General features: G+C 39.7%; 1 protein-coding gene across 1 annotated transcript; it reads right to left on the bottom strand.

Annotated features, from left to right (window-relative positions):
- Positions 1-403: 403 nt before the first annotated feature.
- zwilch (zwilch kinetochore protein) lies at positions 404-25,215 on the bottom strand. Its single transcript, XM_060923877.1, has 18 exons — positions 25,095-25,215; positions 17,477-17,516; positions 17,302-17,388; positions 16,814-16,938; positions 16,521-16,708; positions 16,311-16,390; positions 16,064-16,219; positions 11,455-11,526; positions 11,206-11,299; positions 11,077-11,129; positions 10,884-10,986; positions 10,186-10,265; positions 9,830-9,986; positions 3,654-3,682; positions 3,415-3,551; positions 3,215-3,310; positions 1,671-1,786; positions 404-842 (listed from the first exon to the last, which is right to left on the bottom strand). The coding sequence occupies exons 1-18, from the start codon at positions 25,142-25,144 to the stop codon at positions 751-753; spliced, it is 1,755 nt and encodes a 584-aa protein (XP_060779860.1). The 5' UTR covers positions 25,145-25,215; the 3' UTR covers positions 404-750.
- Positions 25,216-25,553: the final 338 nt, after the last annotated feature.

The raw sequence follows: 25,553 nt of genomic DNA, 5'->3' as shown, positions 1-25,553 counted from the left end.
GGGCAGTGCGGCTGCGCACTGTTCTGGGTATGTGTGTGTTCGCTGCTTCAGATAGATTAAATGCAGAGAGGAATTTCACAAGTGTACGTGTGATGAATAAAGTTTTGTTCTTCCTTATTTACCTAATGGTGCTTTCTGCAGAAAGTTTAGAAAATTCATACATTTCTATTTTTTTTTAGATAAATATATTTATGTTTTCTTATAGTTGAGGTGTCAACATATGTTATAGGAAGAAAAACTCATTTTGGCCCATTGGCCAGAACAGGTTTTCCCAGACCACCATGGATTTATTCACTCTGTGTGTGTGTGTGTGTGTGTGTGAGTGAGTGAGTGAGTGAGTGAGTGAGACACAGACATGATATCAAATGGATATAACCATATAAAAGAATGAAAAATAAAAAGATTGGTTTAAGAACATTAAATTTTAATTTATAACAATTCAATCCCCATTTAGGACTGTTATTGATAAAATGCGAGTTGAGACAAAGACATGCTTTTTAAGGACCCAGGACACTGTATATATGTAACATAATAGGCAACATATGCTATATGACTTTGTAGCACTGAGCCCAAATACTAGTTTATTTAAATCACTAACATTCAACATGATATGGTGATGAAAGGTGTTTTTTTTTCTTTTTTGATTTTTTAGCAGACCCTCCGATTTCACATCAGATTAAGAAATAAGATCAAATGTCACATTTGAAATGTATTAAATAACATTTTCAGTGCACAGTCGATTCTGATCTGCTAACTGAAGTTGGCCAGACTGCAGCACACCATCGTTCTGAAGTAGGTGGTCTTCTCACTCTCTCCATTCACTGAGACCTCCAGTGGCACATCTGAAATGTGGGGTGGTTAAAAAGTAGGCATGTAACAATTCACAATTTGATTTGATTCACAATATTGGGTTCACAATTTGATTTTACAGCAATATATTTTTGAAAAAGAGTTTTGATTACCAAAAAAAGTGTAACATTTATTTTCCTATTCTAAATCAACCAATTTTTCTTTTTTTTTTGTATTTTTGCTTCATTTTATTAATAAAGCAACAATGATTATTTATCCATATTTGTAAAGGTTGGAGTAAGATATAATAGCCTATTAACTAAAATATTAATTTTATTACAATTGAAAAAGTTAATAAATCAGCCTTTTCTTAATAAACTTATGAACATTTGTACTACCTCTATTTTCTTTAGCTTTCAGCAGTTTGTAAAAAGAAAGCTCTGATTTTTTTGTTAAATGTATTTGTACAGTCATTTGCAGAACAGCTCTTTCCCATTTTAGATCTGATTTTTGTGTGCTGTCTTGGCATTCATGCTGTGTTACTTCCACCAGGGTGAAGTCACATGCATTCCTGCTATTGTATGTTACTGCTGTCTGAACAATGAAATTACACCGAGGAAAAAAAAAACCCAAGAGATTACACAGCCTGATGATTAATCGTGATTCAGTTTTTATTTCATCGATTTGAAGCATCATAAATTTGTATCGCGATTTATCTTTGCTCAATATACCATTACATGCCTAGTTAAAATACTTCTTGTATTTTAGTCACCAAAAGGCTGCAATCATGTGAGCAGTATGTTTCATACTGATGAACAAATGAGTAATAAATACAGCTTCCATAAGACTTTATATAGAGAAAAAAAGGGGGGGGAATTCACCTGAGCCAGAGCTAAAGTGATCCACGAGTGGTTTATCACTGAGATGCCAAGAAGTCTTCACCTCTCGTGGCCCTTGCCCACTACATACCTCCACTCCCCATGAAGAAGGCTGCTCTCTGTAAACGGAACACATGCACACAGTCTTCAGCAAAAGTTTAGGGACCCGGTCAAATTAAATTAAACAAACATTATGCTCATTATCTAAATGAAAAGCATTCAAGTCTGGGGACTGTGAATATCATTGAAAATCTGTGGGTAGATCTCAAACATGCTGTGCGAGCAAAATTATTGAAGAACAAGAGTGCTCTGAGAGCACAATATCCCCCGCTGGCAACTATGCCATAACTCTGGTAAAATGTGACTGAAGTGAACAAAATTGCAATATGCGTATTACCAACACAGAACAAAGAATCCGGTCACGTTTTGTGAAATTCCTCCAAAAATTGTGAGAGGAGTTGATTTCAGAAGGTGAGTACCCTTCCTGGGATGGACGGACAGACGTAGCCACGACATAATCCCCCTTTGGGCCTTTCGGCCAGCGGGGGATAATAAAAATTGTGAGGGAAGTTGATTTCAGAAAGCAAGCACACCTTAATGAAATTGCCAAAGTACAAGTTTGCTAATAATCAAGGGCATAACTCTGGTAAAATTTGCCCAAATTAAACAAATTTTCAATGAGTATAACGGTCATATAACAAAGCCTTTTGCCAAGTTTGATGAAATTCCTCCACAAATTGTAAGAGGTATTGATTTCAGAAGAAAGTACACCCTCATGAAATTGTCAAAAGTACAAGTTATTTAATCAAGGGTCAAAAGTCTGGTAAAATTTTCAAAAACAAAATTAAATCGCAATATGCATATTACCGTCATATAACAAAGCCTTTTGCCAAGCTTCGAGAAATTAGTTCAAAAATAGTGAGAGGAGTTGATGTCAGAAGGCAAGCACACCTTCATGAAATTGTGAAAGTACAAGGTTGTTAATCAAGGGCCTCAACTCTGGTAAAATGTGATCGAATTAAAAGAAATTACAACATGCGTAGTACCAACATACAACAGTGCCTTTTGCCATGTTTCATGAAATTCCTCCACAAATTGTGAGAGGAGTTGATTTCAGAAGGTGAGTACCCTTTCTGGGAGGGAGAGACGGATGAAAGGAAATCACCACGACATAATCCCCCTTCGTGCCTTTTGGCCAGCAGGGAATAACAATTTAGAACTAAAAGCATTCTGCAAGGAAAAGTGGAGAAAAATTCCAAAGCTGGCTACAAGAAACATTTAGAATCTGTGATTTCTGCCAAAGGCGGTGTTACTAAGTATTGAACGAGAGGCAAACTTTTGCACATATGCCTATTTTTATGTTTAATTGTTTTCCAATATGTTAAATTCAGCATGTAAACAGTAAGGTTGTTCCTGTCAGAGGTTTAAACCTTTTCAATTTAGAAAAATCAACAAAACATGTCAGGATACCCAAAATTTTGCACACATTAGTATCTCAAGCACCATGCATACATTTTTTTTTTTTTTACTGGGCAGATTTTACTTACACCTGATAGAAGTGGCTGATCAGAGCAGGTTTGATTTGCATTTGAAACACATGCTCTTCATCATAAGGTGCTGTTTCGTAGTACTGCAAACATGACCTAAGATTTAAAAAAAAAAAAAAACACAGTGATTAGCCATGAGATGGAATGTAGGTGTTTTACAGAAACAGGTGGTTAAAAGAACAGAGAAGCAATTCACTGACTGAGTGAAGAAGAAGAGGCGCTCATGAGGCAAGCTGAGAAGGCTGTTGCAGGTGCCCAGGACCTCCAGCAGGTGGTGTAGTTTCCTCAGTCTGATCACCTGCTCTTGGAGATTCACCTCACTGCTGAGGTAGTAACTCTGCAAACCATCATGCAGAAGCACAGCAGTAGCTGTTTATGCCTGTTTACCCATGTTAGGATCTCACTGATATTTCATGCTTTAGAAAAGTGATGTACTTACCAGGTGGTTCAGAGTCGTCAGCTCATTCCCTGTCAGAATAAATACAACTGAGCATTTTTCTATGTGTTTTTTTTAATAAAATAGACCTCTATAATTTAACTTTTATTAATAACTGTATTTAAAAAAGTAGTTTGTTAAATGAACACAGGCACAGACATAAAATGTCACAGACACTGATACTTTAAGGTGTTATTTTAAATTATTTTAAACCATCTATACTATCTAATACAACTTCACCATTTACATTGGACTTTTCAACATTTTGATAAATGTATTTAGAGTGCAAAACATTACTACATACTGAAATCGTTAAAATTCAAAGTATATATAAACTTTTGACTGGTAGTGAATGGTGAATAATAAGTGAATAATCATAAACATGCTGAACAATTATTTGTTCAGCATGATTACTATTAAAACAACTAAAAATTGATAAGGAGCATTCTACATTTACACCCCTTTCTCCTTATAAATAATTCAGCTGATACAGTGGTTCTTGAAAGTTTGTAAACCCTTTAGAATTTTCTATATTTCTGCATAAATAGGACCTAAAACATCATCAGATTTTCACACAAGTCCTAAAAGTAGATAAAGAGAACGCAGTTAAACAAATGAGATAAAAATATTATACTTGGTCATTTATTTATTGAGGAAAATGATCCAATATTACATATCTGTGAGTGGCAAAAGTATGTGAACCTTTGCTTTCAGTATCTGGTGTGAACCCCTTGTGCAGCATTGATGCTCATCAGGCTGGAAAAGGTTATAAAACCATCTCTAAAGAGTTTGGACTCCACCAATCCACAGTCAGACAGATTGTGTACAAATGGAGGAAATTCAAGACCACTGTTACCCTCCCCAGGAGTGGTCGACCAACAAAGATCACTCCAAGAGCAAGGCGTGTGATAGTCGGCGAGGTCACAAAGGACCCCAGGGTAACTTCTAAGCAACTGAAGGCCTCTCTCACATTGACTAATGTTAATGTTCATGAGTCCACCATCAGGAGAACACTGAACAACGATGGTGTGCATGGCAGGGTTGCAAGGAGAAAGCCACTGCTCTCCAAAAAGAACATTGCTGCTCGTCTGCAGTTTGCTAAAGATCACGTGGACAAGCCAGAAGGCTATTGGAAAAATGTTTTGTGGACGGAGCAGACCAAAATAGAATTTTTTGGTTTAAATGAGAAGCGTTATGTTTGGAGAAAGGAAAACACTACATTCCAGCATAAGAACCTTATCCCATCTGTGAAACATGGTAGTGATAGTATCATGGTTTGGGCCGGTTTTGCTGCATCTGGGCCAGGACGGCTTGCCATCATTGATGGAACAATGAATTCTGAATTATAGCAGCGAATTCTAAAGGAAAATGTTGGGACATCTGTCCATGAACTGAATCTCAAGAGAAGGTGGGTCATGCAGCAAGACAACGACCCTAAGTACACAAGTCGTTCTACCAAAGAATGGTTAAAGAAGAATAAAGTTAATGTTTTGGAATGGCCAAGTCAAAGTCCTGACCTTAATCCAATCGAAATGTTGTGGAAGGACCTGAAACGAGCAGTTCATGTGAGGAAACCCACCAACATCCCAGAGTTGAAGCTGCTCTGTACGGAGGAACGGGCTAAAATTCCTCCAAGCCGGTGTGCAGGACTGATCAACAGTTACCGGAAACGTTTAGTTGCAGTTATTGCTGCACAAGGGGCTCACACCAGATACTGAAAGCAAAGGTTCACATACTTTTGCCACTCACAGATATGTAATATTGGATCATTTTCCTCAATAAATAAATGACCAAGTATAATATTTTTGTCTTATTTGTTTCACTGGGTTCTCTTTATCTACAACCCCGATTCCAAAAAAGTTGGGACAAAGTACAAATTGTAAATAAAAATGGAATGCAATAATTTACAAAATCTCAAAAACTGATATTGTATTCAGAATAGAACATAGACAACATATCAAATGTCGAAAGTGAGACATTTTGAAATTTCTGAAATTTCATGCCAAATATTGGCTCATTTGAAATTTCATGACAGCAACACATCTCAAAAAAGTTGGGACAGGGGCAATAAGAGGCTGGAAAAGTTAAAGGTACAAAAAAGGAACAGCTGGAGGACCAAATTGCAACTCATTAGGTCAATTGGCAATAGGTCATTAACATGACTGGGTATAAAAAGAGCATCTTGGAGTGGCAGCGGCTCTCAGAAGTAAAGATGGGAAGAGGATCACCAATCCCCCTAATTCTGCACCGAGAAATAGTGGAGCAATATCAGAAAGGAGTTCGACAGTGTAAAATTGCAAAGAGTTTGAACATATCATCATCTACAGTGCATATCATCATCAAAAGATTCAGAGAATCTGAAAGAATCTCTGTGCGTAAGGGTCAAGGCCGGAAAACCATACTGGGTGCCTGTGATCTTTGGGCCCTTAGACGGCACTGCATCACATACAGGCATGCTTCTGTATTGGAAGTCACAAAATGGGCTCAGGAATATTTCCAGAGAACATTATCTGTGAACACAATTCACCGTGCCATCCGCCGTTGCCAGCTAAAACTCTATAGTTCAAAGAAGAAGCCGTATCTAAACATGATCCAGAAGCGCAGATGTCTTCTCTGGGCCAAGGCTCATTTAAAATGGACTGTGGCAAAGTGGAAAACTGTTCTGTGGTCAGACGAATCAAAATTTGAAGTTCTTTATGGAAATCAGGGACGCCGTGTCATTCGGACTAAAGAGGAGAAGGATGACCCAAGTTGTTATCAGAGCTCGGTTCAGAAGCCTGCATCTCTGATGGTATGGGGTTGCATTAGTGCGTGTGGCATGGGCAGCTTACACATCTGGAAAGACACCATCAATACTGAAAGGTATATCCAGGTTCTAGAGCAACATATGCTCCCATCCAGACGACGTCTCTTTCAGGGAAGACCTTGCATTTTCCAACATGACAATGCCAAACCACATATTGCATCAATTACAGCATCATGGCTGCGTAGAAGAAGGGTCCGGGTACTGAACTGGCCAGCCTGCAGTCCAGATCTTTCACCCATAGAAAACATTTGGCGCATCATAAAACGGAAGATACTACAAAAAAGACCTAAGACAGTTGAGCAACTAGAATCCTACATTAGACAAGAATGGGTTAACATTCCTACCTCTAAACTTGAGCAACTTGTCTCCTCAGTCCCCAGACGTTTACAGACTGTTGTAAAGAGAAAAGGGGATGTCTCACAGTGGTAAACATGGCCTTGTCCCAACTTTTTTGAGATGTGTTGTTGTCATGAAATTTAAAAATCGCCTAATTTTTCTCTTTAAATGATACATTTTCTCAGTTTAAACATTTGATATGTCATCTATGTTCTATTCTGAATAAAATATGGAATTTTGAAACTTCCATATCATTGCATTCCGTTTTTATTTACAATTTGTACTTTGTCCCAACTTTTTTGGAATCGGGGTTGTACTTTTAGGACTTGTGTGAAAATCTGATGATGTTTTAGGTCCTATTTATGCAGAAATATAGAAAATTCTAAAGGGTTCACAAACTTTCAAGCACCAATGTATATGAAAATGTTTGAAAATGCGAACTGGAAACATACTAAATTCCCTGCCAATATTTGGTCATCACTAACACAACTCAAATTAGCTATTGAGCTTAGCATACTTGTTCTGCTAACAAAAGTTTCCAATCACCGTGTTGTTATTGTCTAATAAGAGCCATACCGTAGTTAATCGGACTAGGATAAGTTAAAGCCACTGAATTTATTTAGTGAAGCTCTCACACAGCTCCCCAACAATTTTATAAGCAAGTACTCAAAAGTGCTCAATGGAAAATATTCCATCCAAATCACATTTCAATGGATTGACTGTACTCCAATCCCCTCCTGACCAGTTCTTGTATTAACACACCTGAGTCACAGAGTCAACTCGGAATTTTTCAGTTAATGGCTCTGCTGTGCTTTGAGCAGAAACAGTAATAAAATAATCCTGGCTTAAGGGACCCATGCGCTATTTAAAAAACAAAAAACTATACACTCACCGGCCACTTTATTAGGTACACCCATCCACCTGCTGTTTTATGCACTTATCTAATCAGCCAATCTCTTGATAGTGGCACAATGCATAAAATCATGCAGATACAAATCAAGAGCTTCAGACCCCGTTTACACGTAGCCAAGTATCTATAAAAACAGATATTTATTTATGCGGTTGCACCCATCATTTACACGTAAACGGAGGTTTCAGTCACTGAAAATGGCTGCTTTCGAAAACTCCGGGCAAAGTGGAGATTTGTGAAAACTCCGTTTTCATGCCTGCGTGTAAATAGTGGAAAACGGAGTTTTCTCCGTGTTATGGGGAAAACGGAGTTTTAGCATTGTGATCTGACGGTCCCTCCTCCTTGGCTTTCAGATCTCTGATTGGCTTTCTATTTGTTTGACATGTTTTTGACAGCCTTCCCTGGCTGTTTTTGAGCATTGTGTCAACGGAATTATATTCTAGTACGGGGAGGAGAAGATACCCGTTTTCATAAATACCCGGCTACGTGTAAACGAAGTATCAGTTACGCTACGTTCACACTGCAAGGCTTAATGCTCAATTCCGATTTTTTTGTGAAATCCGATTTTTTTTTTGTGAGGTCGTTCACATTAACAAATATATGCGACTTGTATGTGATCCTCAGTATGAACGAAAAGCGACCTAAAAGTGTTCCGCATGCGCATTGCAGGATACGACGACGTCACACGCAGTGAGCATGGCCAGTGTTTACGGAAGTAAAACCGCTCGGTTGCGGTATGACCCATCCAATCTAGCTTGAATAGCTGCATCCCCCCAAATGGAAATCAGCTCCCTAACCTCTGCGTCCTTCCATTGAGAAGATTCAGAACCTTCACAGCCCGAAGCGTCCCTCGCATTGATGTCATGCGCAGGGGCGCAGATACGTTTTTTGAACTGGGGGGGACAAAAAACTGGGGGGGGACAAAGCTGCCAGCAAACCAACCCCAACCCTGATATGCCTGTCAAACTTGTTGTTAGTAACCATAGCAACCAAGCTCGAGCTCGCAACCTGTGCAGTCTGCGCAGCTCAACCAACCGAATATCAGTCTTTGTTTTATGTGAGTTGTTGCAACTATGTATACACTGCTGTGCACCTCAATAAACCGAATGGTAATTAGTCTTTTGATTTTTCCGTGAGGTTTGCCTTATACAAAGAAAGACAGCATAGACGTTTTTTCCTCCCTATAAGTGGGGGGGACCGAACGAGGTGAATTTAAATCTGGGTGGGACGAGTCCCACCCTCTATCTGCGCCTGTGATTATGCGCCATGTTGTTGTAACTTTTTTTGAGAGACCCGCCGCCTACTTCAGCGCAGAATAGTGACGTTTGTGGCTTGTTGATGATGTGTAAGTCGGATGAATGCGACCTGGCGGTTCAGACTGAAGTCGCATATGAAAAGAGCGGATAGGGATCGGAATTAGGACCACATATCCAAACGGCCTGGGTCGGATTTGAAAAAATCGGATCTGTGTCGTTCATATTGTCAATAAAAGATCAGATACAGGTCACATATGGGCGAAAAGATCGGATTTGAGTCACTTCAGCCTGCAGTGTGAATGTAGCCTTAATGTTCACTTCAAACATCAGAATAGGAAAAATTGTGACCTCTGTGACTTTCACTGTGGCATGGGTGTTGGTTTGAGCCAGATGGACTGGTTTGAGGATTTCAGAAACTGCTGATCTCCTGGGGTTTTCACACACAAACAACAGTCTCTAGAGTTTACACAGAATGTTGCGAAAAACAAAAAACACTGAGTGAGCAACTGCTCTGTGGGTGGAAACGTCTTGTTGATAAGAGAGGTCGGAGGAAAATGGCCAGATTGGTTTAAGCTGCCAGGAAGGATATAATCACTCATATATAAAATCACTCTTTACAACCATAGTGAGCAGAAAAGCATCTCAGCATGCAACAGCAGGAGACCACATTGGGTTCCACTCCTGCCAGCCAAGAACAGGAATCTTAGAATCAAGAACAAGTTCCTATTAAAGTGGCCAGTGAGCGTATATGTATCTAAATAAATATATAATAAGAATTATAAATAAAATCTCACCAAGACCATTTCCTGTTAAAATCAATTTAAAAAAACAAAAACAATAAGCATGCTGATAGATTAAACAATATTATTACCAACAAGGTAGTTTATGTAGTCTTTCCTCATCTTGTCCAGGCCCAGCTCCAGCAGCATGATGGCAGGAGTGAGGCCGGTGAGAGGCACCGTGTCCACCTGCTGCTGGTAGGACTGTACTATCAGTTTACTCAGAGAGCTACTGCTGTCCCTATGGACCTGTGCAGAACAACACAACACTCTTTATATAGCACCGTATATAGCAAAGACAACAGAAAATTTCATGTTTTACATTTGTATAGAGAAATTTATGAAAACGGAACTTTTTTCAGACAAAGAAAATGAGGCATTTCATAAAATAAACCTTACAAAATTAAGAAATTTGCAACAATGTTAAGACAATATGTAAATGACTTACCCAAGGTTTAATCTGCCCAAACCGCACAGCTTTGATGACCAATTTCAGAGAGTCTGTTATGTCCTGATATGAAGTCACACCTACCAAGGAAATAATTGTGTACAGAGTCTGCATTATATGATGTACACTACCGTTCAAAAGTTTGGGGTCACTTTGAAATGTCCTTATTTTTGAAAGAAAAGCACTGTTCTTTTCAATGAAGATCACTTTAAACTAATCAGAAATCCACTCTATACACTGCTAATGTGGTAAATGACTATTCTAGCTGCAAATGTCTGGTTTTTGGTGCAATATCTCCATAGGTGTATAGAGGCCCATTTCCAGCAACTCTCACTCCAGTGTTCTAATGGTACAATGTGTTTGCTCATTGCCTCAGAAGGCTAATGGATGATTAGAAAACCCTTGTACAATCATGTTAGCACAGCTGAAAACAGTTGAGCTCTTTAGAGAAGCTATAAAACTGACCTTCCTTTGAGCAGATTGACTTTCTGGAGCATCACATTTGTGGGGTCGATTAAATGCTCAAAATGGCCAGAAAAATGTCTTGACTATATTTTCTATTCATTTTACAACTTATGGTGGGAAATAAAAGTGTGACTTTTCATGGAAAACACAAAATTGTCTGGGTGACCCCAAACTTTTGAACGGTAGTGTATCATTGATATTCATTATTGGAATAGATCCCAATTAACACTCACTTCTTCTCATCTTCTCCCAGAGTTGCTCAGTGAAGTCCAGGTCTCCTCGCTCTATTAACATACAGCCTAAACCCACCACAGAGTCATTTTTGCCCTTCTGGTTCTGTTACACAACCAAACATATCTGTATGTATTGTATTTTGTTGTATTATGTAGAGAGAAGTGAAACCTTCCTATTGTTCATTTGCTTTACCTCTGAACTTTTTAAATTCTGGCCTGGGACTGCATTTGCAACATTCTTCAGATCTTGGAACAAAGAGGAATACACAAAATATAATAAAACAATGTCATTATTTACTACGATAGTGATGTGAAGGGTTACCTTCAATAAGCGCTCGGGTTAGGTCTACAGCAGACCGAGTCTCCAGGGGCTCCAACCACTCGATCTCCCCCATCCTCAAGCCTTCAGCCAGAGTCTGGAGAGAGAAAAAAAAATGCTTTCATACACAAAACTGCATGATTATGATTTATTTCCACTCTGAATGTGAGACAAAACTAACTCAACTTTGCATTTACATTGTCTACAACACCACGGCTTTATATGTTTATGGCCCTGTTAAGTAACACATACCAAAAGGAATTGCAGTTCTCTGTAGGTGTGATACATAGGGCTCCTGATGTCTCCAGCTGTCACTTTGATATGCTGCATATGGCACATAAGATACAAGTTAAAGATGTATTTTGCCTCCCAAGCCTGTATCAGCAAAAGCAATTGTGAGAGTGATGAGAAATTGTGATTAGGATGCATAATCAGGCTGAAAACAAACAAAAACTACAATAGAGCATTTTTCTATGCAATATTGTTTCACAGCTTAATCATAAATTATACCTCGATAAGATAAGATCTTTATTTATTCATTCCTCAGTGGGGAAATTTACATGTTACAGCAGCTTACAAATAGAAGAGAGTCAGGAATAAGCAGTAGCAAAAAAATAGGAGTGCAATAAAAGTATTTAAAAACTATAGAAAAAATATACAAGTTTAAAAAAAAGTAAAAACAAGCTGTTTACATAATATAAACAAAAACAGGGTGTGAAGATTTGCAAATCATGGAAACCCTATATTTCATTGAAAATAGTACAAAGACAATATATCAAATGTTCTCATTATCTCTAGCTGCTTTATCCTGTTCTACAGGGTCGCAGGCAAGCTGGAGCCTATCCCAGCTGACTACGGGCGAAAGGCGGGGTACACCCTGGACAAGTCGCCAGGTCATCACAGGGCTGCACATAGACACAGACAACCATTCACACTCACATTCACACCTACGGTCAATTTAGAGCCACCAGTTAACCTAACCTGCATGTCTTTGGACTGTGGGGGAAACCGGAGCACCCGGAGGAAACCCACGCGGACACGGGGAGAACATGCAAACTCCACACAGAAAGGCCCTCGCCGGCCACGGGGCTCGAACCCGGACCTTCTTGCTGTGAGGTGCCACCCCATATCAAATGTTGAAACAGAAATGTTATTGTTTTTTTGAAAAATATATGCTCATTTTTAATTTGATGTCAGCAACACATTTCAGAAAAGGTGGGACAGGGGCAACAAAAGACTGAAAAAGCTGTGTAATACTTAAATACATAACAAACCCCCCCCCCCCCCCCCCACACACACACACACTAATTTGGATAATTGCCAACAGGTCAGTGACATGACTGGGTATAAAAAGAGGATCCCAGAGAGGCGGAGTCTCTCAGAAGTAAAGATGGGGACAGGTTCACTGCTCTGTGAAAGACTGTGGGCAAACAGTGTGTCAGATATGCGAGGTAGGCAGATGCAAGTACACACACAGTGAACCAATATACACACACAGGCAAACAACCCAAAACGGCAGACTAGATCAAAAACGTGAAAACAGGCAAACAGGTCGGGCGAGGCGCAAACAGGATAGCAGAGGCAAAGCGAGAACGGGAACGAGAAACAGGCACACGAATCAGGAAGTCAGAAACACAGGTAGAAAGGCTCGGTAATGCGTACTGACATAGCGTAATACTTCGCAAAGATTGTGCTTCAGCACAGTCCTTAAGTAGGTGCACATATAGCCCAAGTAGAATATTTTGGTCTTATTTGTTTAACTGGGTTCTCTTGATCTACTTTTAGGACTTGTATGAAAATCTGATGATGTTTGAGGTCATATTTATGCAGAAATATAGAAAATTCTACAACCCCGATTCCAAAAAAGTTGGGACAAAGTACAAATTGTAAATAAAAACGGAATGCAATGATGTGGAAGTTTCAAAATTCCATATTTTATTCAGAATAGAACATAGATGACATATCAAATGTTTAAACTGAGAAAATGTATCATTTAAAGAGAAAAATTAGGTGATTTTAAATTTCATGACAACAACACATCTCAAAAAAGTTGGGACAAGGCCATGTTTACCACTGTGAGACATCCCCTTTTCTCTTTACAACAGTCTGTAAACGTCTGGGGACTGAGGAGACAAGTTGCTCAAGTTTAGGGATAGGAACGTTAACCCATTCTTGTCTAATGTAGGATTCTAGTTGCTCAACTGTCTTAGGTCTTTTTTGTCGTATCTTCTGTTTTATGATGCGCCAAATGTTTTCTATGGGTGAAAGATCTGGACTGCAGGCTGGCCAGTTCAGTACCCGGATCCTTCTTCTACGCAGCCATGATGCTGTAATTGATGCAGTATGTGGTTTGGCATTGTCATGTTGGAAAATGCAAGGTCTTCCCTGAAAGAGACGTCATCTGGATGGGAGCATATGTTGCTCTAGAACCTGGATATACCTTTCAGCATTGATGGTGTCTTTCCAGATGTGTAAGCTGCCCATGCCACACGCACTAATGCAACCCCATACCATCAGAGATGCAGGCTTCTGAACTGAGCACTGATAACAACTTGGGTCGTCCTTCTCCTCTTTAGTCCGAATGGCACGGCGTCCCTGATTTCCATAAAGAACTTCAAATTTTGATTCGTCTGACCACAGAACAGTTTTCCACTTTGCCACAGTCCATTTTAAATGAGCCTTGGCCAAGAGAAGACGTCTGCGCTTCTGGATCATGTTTAGATACGGCTTCTTCTTTGAACTATAGAGTTTTAGCTGGCAACGGCGGATGGCATGGTGAATTGTGTTCACAGATAATGTTCTCTGGAAATATTCCTGAGCCCATTTTGTGATTTCCAATACAGAAGCATGCCTGTATGTGATGCAGTGCCATCTAAGGGCCCAAAGATCACGGGCACCCAGTATGGTTTTCCGGCCCTTACGCACAGAGATTCTTCCAGATTCTCTGAATCTTTTGATGATGTTATGCACTGTAGATGATAAGTTCAAACTCTTTGCAATTTTACACTGTCGAACTCCTTTCTGATATTGCTCCACTATTTGTCGGCGCAGAATTAGGGGGATTGGTGATCCTCTTCCCATCTTTACTTCTGAGAGCCGCTGCCACTCCAAGATACTCTTTTTATACCCAGTCATGTTAATGACCTATTGCCAATTGACCTAATGAGTTGCAATTTGATCCTCCAGCTGTTCCCTTTTTGTACCTTTAACTTTTCCAGCCTCTTATTGCCCCGTCCCAACTTTTTTGAGATGTGTTGCTGTCATGAAATTTCAAATGAGCCAATATTTGGTATGAAATTTCAAAATGTCTCACTTTCGACATTTGATATGTTGTCCATGTTCTATTGTGAATACAATATCAGTTTTTGAGATTTGTAAATTATTGCATTCTGTTTTTATTTACAATTGTACTTTGTCCCAACTTTTTTGGAATCGGGGTTGTAAAGGGTTCATAAACTTTCAAGCACCACTGTATACGTTCTATGTTATTTCATAGTTTTGATATCTTCAGTATTGTTCTACAATGTAGAAACCAATGAATGAGTAGGTGTGTCCAAACTTTGGACTGTTATTGTAAGCCGGTAATGTTTGCCACAACATCGTATTTTAGTGTCGTGCAACAATTTATTAGAGCCAGTATTAAGTAATGACTGGTATGTTTCGAGCTGCACTGAGCAGTATACCCCTCAATGCGCTGTGTACCATCATCGGCTTCTTTACGACATGCTCATTGGGGAAGGCAGTGGTGTGGGAGAGACTATTCCAGGACACTGTGTTGAATTTAAAAATAATAATAATAATAATTAAAAAAAAAAGTTTTCTGTATAAGGTGCTTGGTGTCCATGATCACCCAATATAGATAGATATCATTTTTTTCTCCATTTTCATGTAAAACCATTTCTTGTTCACCTCACTTAATTCACATCTAATTGACCTTTTCTGTAATTTGCATCCAGATTTTGGCCTTTGCAGGTGCAGTTCTATTGCTATATGATATATTTTTATTAACATAGATCTGACTCATAACTTCCATTTCTCTGATAAAATCAGTCATTTAGTTTTCATTTTAGAGCTGTAAGCTTTGCCTTTTATGGAGTTTTGTGAGCGTCATCAAATGTAAATCAGTTGTTCCATGTGCACACCTGATATTTTACAGGTAACTGGCATTCATCAAGTATGAAGAACATCAGTTTATGAAATTTTGCAAATCCAGTAGAAATTTTTAGTTTGGTTAGATTTATGAAAATATTTACATACAATGTTCCTAAAATATTCATAAACAAGGCTCAATGATCAACAAATATTGAGTGGTAAAAGGTGTAGGGGCACCATAATGGTGCAGTGGTTAGCACTGCCGCTTCACAGCAAGAAGGCTCTGGGTTCAAACCTCACAGCTGATGTGGGGCCTTTCTGTGTGGAGTTTGCATGTTCTCCCCGTGTCTGCGTGGGTTTCCTCCGGGTTCTCCGGTTTCCCCCACAGTCCAAAGACATGCAGGTTAGGCTAAATGGCTAATCTAAAAATTGTCCATGACCAAAAGTAGTGCCAGCTGCACACTGCAAAAAACTGAAGACTGAATTTGAGGAGAAAATTACTTAATACTAGTGAAATCATTTTGCTGCATGGACAGATGTTTTTACTTCATAAGACATCTTAGAATAAGTTGGTTGCAATCTAGAACTAGGTTTAATAATCTCAGAATTGGTGTCTTGTATTCTTCTAATCGGAAATGCTATATCGTTTCAACTATTTTCAAGATATTTTCACTTGCTAAGATATTTTTTTGCAGCGTACTTATTTAGCCAAGGGACCCAACCAAGAACACACTGGACGGGTGAAGAAGAGGAGAAGGTGCAGGATTACCAGTGTAACCGAAGATGACAGGGGTGGTATCTCCAACATCTTCTCTACATTGTTCCATCTAAAGTTAGCTGTTACGCTGCTTTCAGAATCAATAACCAAACTCTCTTCCATCACTGAACAAAAAAGGTTGTACTTGGCCCAGCCTTTTGTCAATACCTACAGTTAAACAATAAAAAAGGACAAACATAAGGTGCGAATAATTGAAAAAAATAAGAAAGAAAAGAAAAAAAAAGATATAACGTGTTACTGTTGAGGAATGGTGTCTGTTCTGGTGTTCTTGTTTTAGCTGATCCATTGTGAGAAATGAGGCCTCATCCACTGTCGACCCTGAATAAAATACAAATTTAAATATGTGAACTTATTAGTCTGGTGGCCTATGAACAGCTTCTACAAACTGCGTTATTTGTGCCCGTTTTCAGTCTGAAATGTAATGTTAAGGTTTTGGATCCATCATTACCTTTGCAGCTGACTGTGTACAGTTTTACTGCCGTGGCCTTGTTACCAGCGTAGACTGTCTCTGCACCCAGCCAAGACGTGCTAGCACGGTCCTGCATGTCACAACGGACCCAGAGAGGATGCAGAACCTGAACATCCACCTGAGACATGTTCGGATTCTGAGATATGGCGTACCAGGACAATATCTCTCTGTGGAACAAGACGACAATGTAAAACTCACAGCTACACTAAAAGCATGCCATCAAAGCTACCAAGTTAAAGAACAACAAATGATACACTAATAGCTTCATTCACCTTGCTCTACTGACGCTGAGTGGAAGTGGACCGATGTTGAACTCTTGTGCTTTAACAGGTGTTTCTTCACTGACACTGATTTCATCTGTGCTCGCTGTATCGTCAGACTCATAAACTGGTGGAGGCTATATTTAAAAAAAAAAAGGCATAAAGTTTACACTGGACAGTCTCACCTGGGGCCTGCAGACCTGCTGCTGTAATAATGAAGACTATAATGCTCATACTGAACATCCTTTCCACACACAGCACTCTGACTGACACTATACCGTACAATAGTGGAAGAGTAATAATTTATAATCCCTTTATCCAGAGTCACGGTTGTGTTTGGGTCCTTTCAAGATTTTTCCTTCCAAATGCAGCCTCTGGCTTGTTCTTTATGTATCAAAATCTCTCATATCAATATCTACTGTTAAAAGCGCTACAAAAAAAAACAAACAACCAAAATAACCCCTGACCTGAAACAGAAATGAAGCCAGGGGCTGACATACCATTTTCTGACAGATGAAAGCAGGTTGGTTTCCTTCAATCATGCTAAGAAGAGGTTCGTCATTCCGCTTTGATATTTTAATCATCTCCTGCAACACCAAGTAAACAGTGCAGTAGTTGATCAATGTAGTAATAAAATGAATTTGTATTTACAACATAACTATTATCCAGTTGTACCTGATAAACCCAGGAGTCTTTGCTGTCATCTTGGCACAACCTGATACACAAACATACATATTCAGTAATGCTTAGGTTACACCAAGAGTACATATTAAAACGACGTTACTGCTGATTTAAAGCTGTAATCTGGGCTGTCGGTACCAACATCACGGTTCATTTTCTTTTCTCAGTTAAACCAAATAATCTACAGTACTCTGCTCCTTTCTGACTCAAACTTCCATCCATCCATTATTTGTAGCCGCTTATCCTGTTCTACAGGGTCACAGGCAAGCTGGAGCCTATTCCAGCTGACTCAGGGATGAGAGTGGGTGGTCACCAAAAAAAACAGAAAACAAGATGGCGCCCGAAGCCGGGGGTCTGGGAGGGATACCCCCCCAGGAAAATTTTGAAAAATAAGGCCTTACAAACCACTTTTCCTGCAATCTGAGCTGTAGTAGATAAAAAATCTGTTGTCTTTTTTATATATTTACATGAAAATATGTTTCAAATCAATAGGAGTATTGTTTGAATTCAAAATGAAATCACATTCTACAACCCCGATTCCAAAAAAGTTGGGACAAAGTACAAATTGTAAATAAAAACAGAATGCAATGATGTGGAAGTTTCAAAATTCCATATTTTATTCAGAATAGAACATAGATGACATATCAAATGTTTAAACTGAGAAAATGTATCATTTAAAGAGAAAAATTAGGTGATTTTAAATTTCATGACAACAACACATCTCAAAAAAGTTGGGACAAGGCCATGTTTACCACTGTGAGACATCCCCTTTTCTCTTTATAACAGTCTGTAAACGTCTGGGGACTGAGGAGACAAGTTGCTCAAGTTTAAGGATAGGAATGTTAACCCATTCTTGTCTAATGTAGGATTCTAGTTGCTCAACTGTCTTAGGTCTTTTTTGTTGTATCTTCCGTTTCATGATGCACCAAATGTTTTCTTTGGGTGAAAGATCTGGACTGCAGGCTGGCCAGTTCAGTACCCGGACCCTTCTTCTACGCAGCCATGATGCTGTAATTGATGCAGTATGTGGTTTGGCATTGTCATGTTGGAAAATGCAAGGTCTTCCCCGAAAGAGACATCGTCTGGATGGGAGCATATGTTGCTCTAGAACCTGGATATACCTTTCAGCATTGATGGTGTCTTTCCAGATGTGTAAGCTGCCCATGCCACATGCACTAGTGCAACCCCATACCATCAGAGATGCAGGCTTCTGAACTGAGCGCTGATAACAACTTGGGTCATCCTTCTCCTCTTTAGTCCGAATGACACGGCGTCCCCGATTTCCATAAAGAACTTCAAATTTTGATTCGTCTGACCACAGAAAAGTTTTCCACTTTGCCACAGTCCATTTTAAATGAGCCTTGGCCAAGAGAAGATGTCTGCACTTCTGGATCATGTTTAGATACGGCTTCTTCTTTGAACTATAGAGTTTTAGCTGGCAACGGCGGATGGCACGGTGAATTGTGTTCACAGATAATGTTCTCTGGAAATATTCCTGAGCCCATTTTGTGATTTCCAATACAGAAGCATGCCTGTATGTGATGCAGTGCCGTTTAAGGGCCTGAAGAGCACGGGCACCCAGTATGGTTTTCTGGCCTTGACCCTTACGCACAGAGATTCTTCCAGATTCTCTGAATCTTTTGATGATATTATGCACTGTAGATGATGATATGTTCAAACTCTTTGCAATTTTACACTGTCGAACTCCTTTCTGATATTGCTCCACTATTTGTCGGCGCAGAATTAGGGGGATTGGTGATCCTCCTCCCATCTTTATTTCTGAGAGCCGCTGCCACTCCAAGATGCTCTTTTTATACCCAGTCATGTTAATGACCTATTGCCAATTGACCTAATGAGTTGCAATTTGGTCCTCCAGCTGTTCCTTTTTTGTACCTTTAACTTTTCCAGCCTCTTATTGCCCCGTCCCAACTTTTTTGAGATGTGTTGCTGTCATGAAATTTCAAATGAGCCAATATTTGGCATGAAATTTCAAAATGTCTCACTTTCCACATTTGATATGTTGTCTATGTTCTATTGTGAATACAATATCAGTTTTTGAGATTTGTAAATTATTGCATTCCGTTTTTATTTACAATTTGTACTGTCCCAACTTTTTTGGAATCGGGGTTGTACATTCAAGGGTATGGTTATAATTTATGATCAACAAAAATGACAAACTAAATTCACATTAAACGTAAGTTTTATTAATTATCAAAATGTTCATATATTAAATAAAATTTCTTAGGGAGAAAAGGTCAGTCACCCAATGTCCTCATTAGTTGCATATGATTTCAAAGTCTTTTGAAATATTTAAGTTTTCAAAACTGTCAGCATTAATTCAGATTTACTGACCATCATATACATGTTCAATGTATTAAATCAAACGAATGCTAAGTTTATGGGATAATGTCTATGTACACTTTATACAATTATTTATAGTTCACAGTCACTTCTCATTTTCATTTAATAATTTTGACTTCTTCTTCAGCTTTTTGGCCAAAGACAAAAGCTTGTCAGTCCCCTCTCTGTTTTTTATACCAGCATCGATTTCACGTACCTTCGCTTCGTCTCGCTTGTCAATTGTATTCGGCATTTTGAGTAAAAAAGCCGATACAAAAGAGAAACGTATTTTTGAAGCGCAGCGACGATGAACATGTGCAAGTTTCGATAAAATAGAGCGATGCGGGTACTTTTGTAAGAACTGTTATGATTGGCTTTTGTTCTCTCCCACACTCTTGTAACAATGGTTATGATTGGCTATCATGCTTTCGCCAGCGATGTTTTGGCCAATTACATTGTAGATAACACGTATTCTACCGCGAGACTTAGCGAGACTAAAGATGGCGAAAATGTAAACATGTAACATCGTCGTACGCTTGAGTATCGCGAAGGAACATACCCCAACCCCCCTCAATGAAGAAACATCTCAACGGATTTGGCATAATATTGATTTTCGCTCAGAAAAAAGGGGAAATCCGCCGAAAAGCGGAAAACTCTCATCCCTGCTGACTATGGCTGAGAGGTGGGGTACACCCTGGACAAGTCGCCAGGTTATCGCAGGGCTGACACATAGAGACAAACAACCATTCACACCTACAGTCAATTTAGAGTCACCAATTAACCAAACCTGCATGTCTTTGGGGACACAGACACGGGGAGAACATGCAAACTCCACACAGAAAGACCCTCGCCGGCCGCGAACCCAGAACGTTCTTGCTGTGAGGTGACAGTGCTAACCACTACACAAACTTCCATCCAGCCATTATCTGTAGCTGCTTGTTCTGCAGGGTCGCAGGAAAGCTGACTATGGGTGAGAGGCAGAGTGCACCCTGGACAAGTCTCCAGATCATCACAGGGCTGACATAACCATTCACACTCACACCTACAGTCAATTTAGAGCCACCAATTAACCTAAACTGCATGTCTTTGGACTGTGGGGGAAACTAGAGCAGCCTTTCTCAACCGGGGTGCTGCAGCACGCTGGGGTGCCGTCTGCAGGGTTTCCCCAGGTTTGACCACCATAAATTTAAGACTTTTTTAAGACCTTTTTAAGACCACTTAAATGAGAATTAAGACCTACATCGCACCCATTATATGGTCGTAGAACACCAGATCAAATTCCCAATAATGACAAATGTTTCAAGTAAAAATACTTTTATTATAAAAGTTATATACTTAAAAGTCATTATGTGCATTGCTTGTCGAATCTTCACATTCAAGACAAGCAAGACCGAATTTTGTTATGCAAGATGTTTTGTTTTTTCCACAGGAGAATGTTGTAGCGACTTCCAAGTCTGGGAACATAGCCTTAAAGAGTTCGCTTATGCCCTCATTCGAGCTGTACGAGTGGTGTTCCATAATTGTTTTTAAAATCCAGAGCACCTCTGCCCGAAGTGTCAGGGTTCCACCGACACCCATCATGCCACTGCTCGGCCCTTGTGTTGTTGCTAGCCTCGCCGATGATGTCTGGCTTGGCTGATACTGCTGACGTTCGACAGTGGTGCTAGTGCCAACTCCAGGTGCACTCGGAGATTGAACCGTGCAGAACTGAGCGATGGGCTGGTGGCGGTGGAGGGCAGATGCAATGTGCTTTGAGCTCTTCATGCGAGACTCTAAAGCGAAATGACCGATAGTGGACAACTTGAAGGTCTTTCGACAAACACAGCATCTTGCTTCAACGCCACTTCCAGGAACCTCCCTCATCCAATCACGATATCTTTCATTGAAAGCCACTGCTGATTAAAACGACACTTCCCCATGCTGCGATTCGCGGAGTTTCCTCTCCACCACGGACTCCAACGATTGCGCTGGCGCGAAAATGTATCAATATTGTTTCTTTCTTTGCGCATACTCCAAGAAATTCACTGATGTTACGCAAAACCCACGTTTTCACATTGTAGAATAGTATGAGTAAATTTAAGACCTTTGTTTAAAAAATTAAGACTTGGGCAAAGCAATTTAAGACTTTTTAAGGCCTTAATTTTGGAATATTAAATTTAAGACTTTAAGACTTTTAAGACCCCGCGGCTACCATGGTCTGGCTTTGTTAGGGGTGCCGTCAAAAAATTATACATTCTAACATTGAAATAAATAAAATGAATTAAAATTCCAAAAAATGATAGTTACACTTATGCAGATCATCGCTGCCTCATGCATCATCAAAATTTGTCTCACGGCCCCCTTTCCCATGTCACAACCTCACTGCCGGGGTCAGCGTATGGTCAGTGTGACTGCATACACTACCGTTCAAAAGTTTGGGGTCACCCAGACAATTTTGTGTTTTCCATGAAAAGTCACACTTTTATTTACCACCATAAGTTGGAAAATGAATAGAAAATATAGTCAAGGCATTTTTCTGGCCATTTTGAGCATTTAATCGACCCCACAAATGTGATGCTCCAGAAACTCAATCTGCTCAAAGGAAGGTCAGTTTTATAGCTTCTCTAAAGACCTCAACTGTTTTCAGCTGTGCTAACATGATTGTACAAGGGTTTTCTAATCATCCATTAGCCTTCTGAGGCAATGAGCAAACACATTGTACCATTAGAACACTGGAGTGAGAGTTGCTGGAAATGGGCCTCTATACACCTATGGAGATATTGCACCAAAAACCAGACATTTGCAGCTAGAATAGTCATTTACCACATTAGCAATGTATAGAGTGGATTTCTGATTAGTTTAAAGTGATCTTCATTGAAAAGAACAGTGCTTTTCTTTCAAAAATAAGGACATTTCAAAGTGACCCCAAACTTTTGAACGGTAGTGTATATTTTATATGGGGATGCCTTGAGAATTTGCATACAGTGGTGCTTGAAAGTTTGTGAACCCTTTAGAATTTTCTATATTTCTGCATAAATATGACCTAAAACATCATCAGATTTTCACACAAGTCCTAAAAGTAAATCAAGAGAACCCAGTTAAACGAATGAGACAAAAATATTATACTTGGTCATTTATTTATTGAGGAAAATGATCCAATATTGCATATCGGTGAGTGGCAAAAGTATGTGAACCTTTGCTTTCAGTATCTGGTGTGACCCCCTTGTGCAGCAATAACTGCAACTAAACATTTCCGGTAACTGTTGATCAGTCCTGCACACCAGCTTGGAGGAATTTTAGCCCATTCCTCCGTACGGAACAGCTTCAACTCTGGGATGTTGGTGGGTTTCCTCACATGAACTGCTCGCTTCAGGTCCTTCCACAACATTTCGATTGGATTAAGGTCAGGACTTTGACTTGGCCATTCCAAAACATTAACTTTATTCTTCTTTAACCATTCTTTGGTAGAACGACTTGTGTGCTTAGGGTCGTTGTCTTGCTGCATGACCCACCTTCTCTTGAGATTCAGTTCATGGACAGATGTCCTGACATTTTCCTTTAGAATTCGCTGGTATAATTCAGAATTCATTGTTCCATCAATGATGGCAAGCTGTCCTGGCCCAGATGCAGCAAAACAGGCCCAAACCATGATACTACCACCACCATGTTTCACAGATGGGATAAGGTTCTTATGCTGGAATGCAGTGTTTTCCTTTCTCCAAACATAACGCTTCTCATTTAAACCAAAAAGTTCTAGTTTGGTCTCATCTGTCCAAATTTTTTTTCCAATAGCCTTCTGGCTTGTCCACATTATCTTTAGCAAACTGCAGATGAGTAGCAATGTTCTTTTTGGAGAGAAGTGGCTTTCTCCTTGCAACCCTGCCATGCACACCATTGTTGTTCAGTGTTCTCCTGATGCTGGACTCATGAATATTAACATTAGCCAATGTGAGAGAGGCCTTCAGTTGCTTAGAAGTTATCCTGGGGCCCTTTGTGACCTCGCCGACTATTACATGCCTTGCTCTTGGAGTTATCTTTGTTGGTCGACCACTCCTGGGGAGGGTAACAATGGTCTTGAATTTCCTCCATTTGTACACAATCTGTCTGACTGTGGATTGGTGGAGTCCAAACTCTTTAGAGATGGTTTTGTAACCTTTTCCAGCCTGATGAGCATCAACAACGCTTTTTCTGAGGTCCTCAGAAATCTCCTTTGTTCGTGCCATGATACACTTCCACAAACATGTGTTGTGAAGATCAGACTTTGATAGATCCCTGTTCTTTAAATAAAACAGGGTGCCCACTCACACCTGATTGTCATCCCATTGATTGAAAACACCTGACTCTAATTTTACCTTCAAATTAACTGCTAATCCTAGAGGTTCACATACTTTTGCCACTCACAGATATGTAATATTGGATCATTTTCCTAATAAATAAATGACCAAGTATAATATTTTTGTCTCATTTGTTTAACTGGGTTCTCTTTATCTACTTTTAGGACTTGTGTGAAAATCTGATGTTGTTTTAGGTCATATTTATGCAGAAATATAGAAAATTCTAAAGGGTTCACAAACTTTCAAGCACCACTGTACTTCTGAAGGGTGCCGTGACTGAAAAGTGGTTGAGAAACGCTGAACTAGAGCACCCAGAGAGGAAACCCACACAGACAGAACATGCAAACTCCACACAGGCCACTGGGCTCGAACCCAGAACCTTCTTGCTATGAGGTGACAGTGCTAACCACTACACCACCGTGCCATCTTCCATTCATCCATCCATCCATAGCCGCTTTATCCTGTTCTACAGGGTCACAGGCAAGCTGGAGCCTATCCCATCTGACTATGGGTGAGAGGTGGAGTACACCCTGGACAAGTCGCCAGGTCATCACAGGGCTGGTACACACATTATGCTAATGTGGTAAATGACTATTCTAGCTGCAAATGTCTGGTTTTTGGTGCAATATCTCCATAGGTGTATAGAGGCCCATTTCCAGCACCTATCACTCCAGTGTTCTAATGGTACAATGTGTTTGCTCATTGCCTCAGAAGGCTAATGGATGTAGGTGTGAATGGTACACATTCACACCTACAGTCAATTTAAAGCCACCAATTAACCTAACCTGCATGTTTTTAGAGGAAACCCATGCAGACACAGGGAGAACATGCAAACTCCATACAGAACGGCCCCCATCAGCTGCTGGGCTCGAACCCACAACCTTCTTGCTAACCACTACACCACCGTGCTGCCCCTCACTCAAACTTGTACGCACATGAATTTAATAACAACTACTTACTTCAAAAACTGAACGAAACTATTCGCTTCCGAAACAATTTTAGCTCTCATCGTGTCCTTAAAAAACGTTCAAGAAAAAGAAAACATCGAAAAATACTTTTACTTCTTCCCGCCTCGTTACGTCACCACACGTCAGCGGTCACGGGTTCACTCACGCCCATACAAATAATCACATTATTAATGAATTTTATTTTTAATCCATAATACTGTAATTTACACATACACTTATTATCTTTTGGAGAAATTGACATTTCTTGATTTTATTTTTACTCAAAAGAAAAAAGGGGAAATTTGAAAAGTAGTCCCGCGACATCATCCGCTAGTCCTATTGACGAGTGAATAGTCCCTAAATAATATTATTGCGAATTTTACTGATTGTAAGATCCAGTGCACACTTTTTGTAATTATAGATTATATTGGTATTAGTTTAAAGCTATTTTGCATTAAATACAACAAATCA

Source organism: Neoarius graeffei, chromosome 6 (assembly GCF_027579695.1).
Source record: "Neoarius graeffei isolate fNeoGra1 chromosome 6, fNeoGra1.pri, whole genome shotgun sequence".
Taxonomy (NCBI): domain Eukaryota; kingdom Metazoa; phylum Chordata; class Actinopteri; order Siluriformes; family Ariidae; genus Neoarius; species Neoarius graeffei.
Note: the sequence above shows the minus strand (reverse complement) of the source record. Positions and strands in the feature narration are given on the sequence as shown.

Excerpts from the sequence above, each read along its gene's own strand:
- zwilch (XM_060923877.1), bottom strand. The coding sequence starts at position 25,144 with ATGAGAGCTAAAATTGTTTCGGAAGCGAATAGTTTCGTTCAGTTTTTG. Across the intron at positions 16,939-17,301 it reads CTTTCATCTGTCAGAAAATG|CCTCCACCAGTTTATGAGTC; the intron begins GTATGTCAGCCC and ends TTTTAAATATAG. Across the intron at positions 3,311-3,414 it reads CGCCTCTTCTTCTTCACTCA|GTCATGTTTGCAGTACTACG; the intron begins GTCAGTGAATTG and ends TTTAAATCTTAG.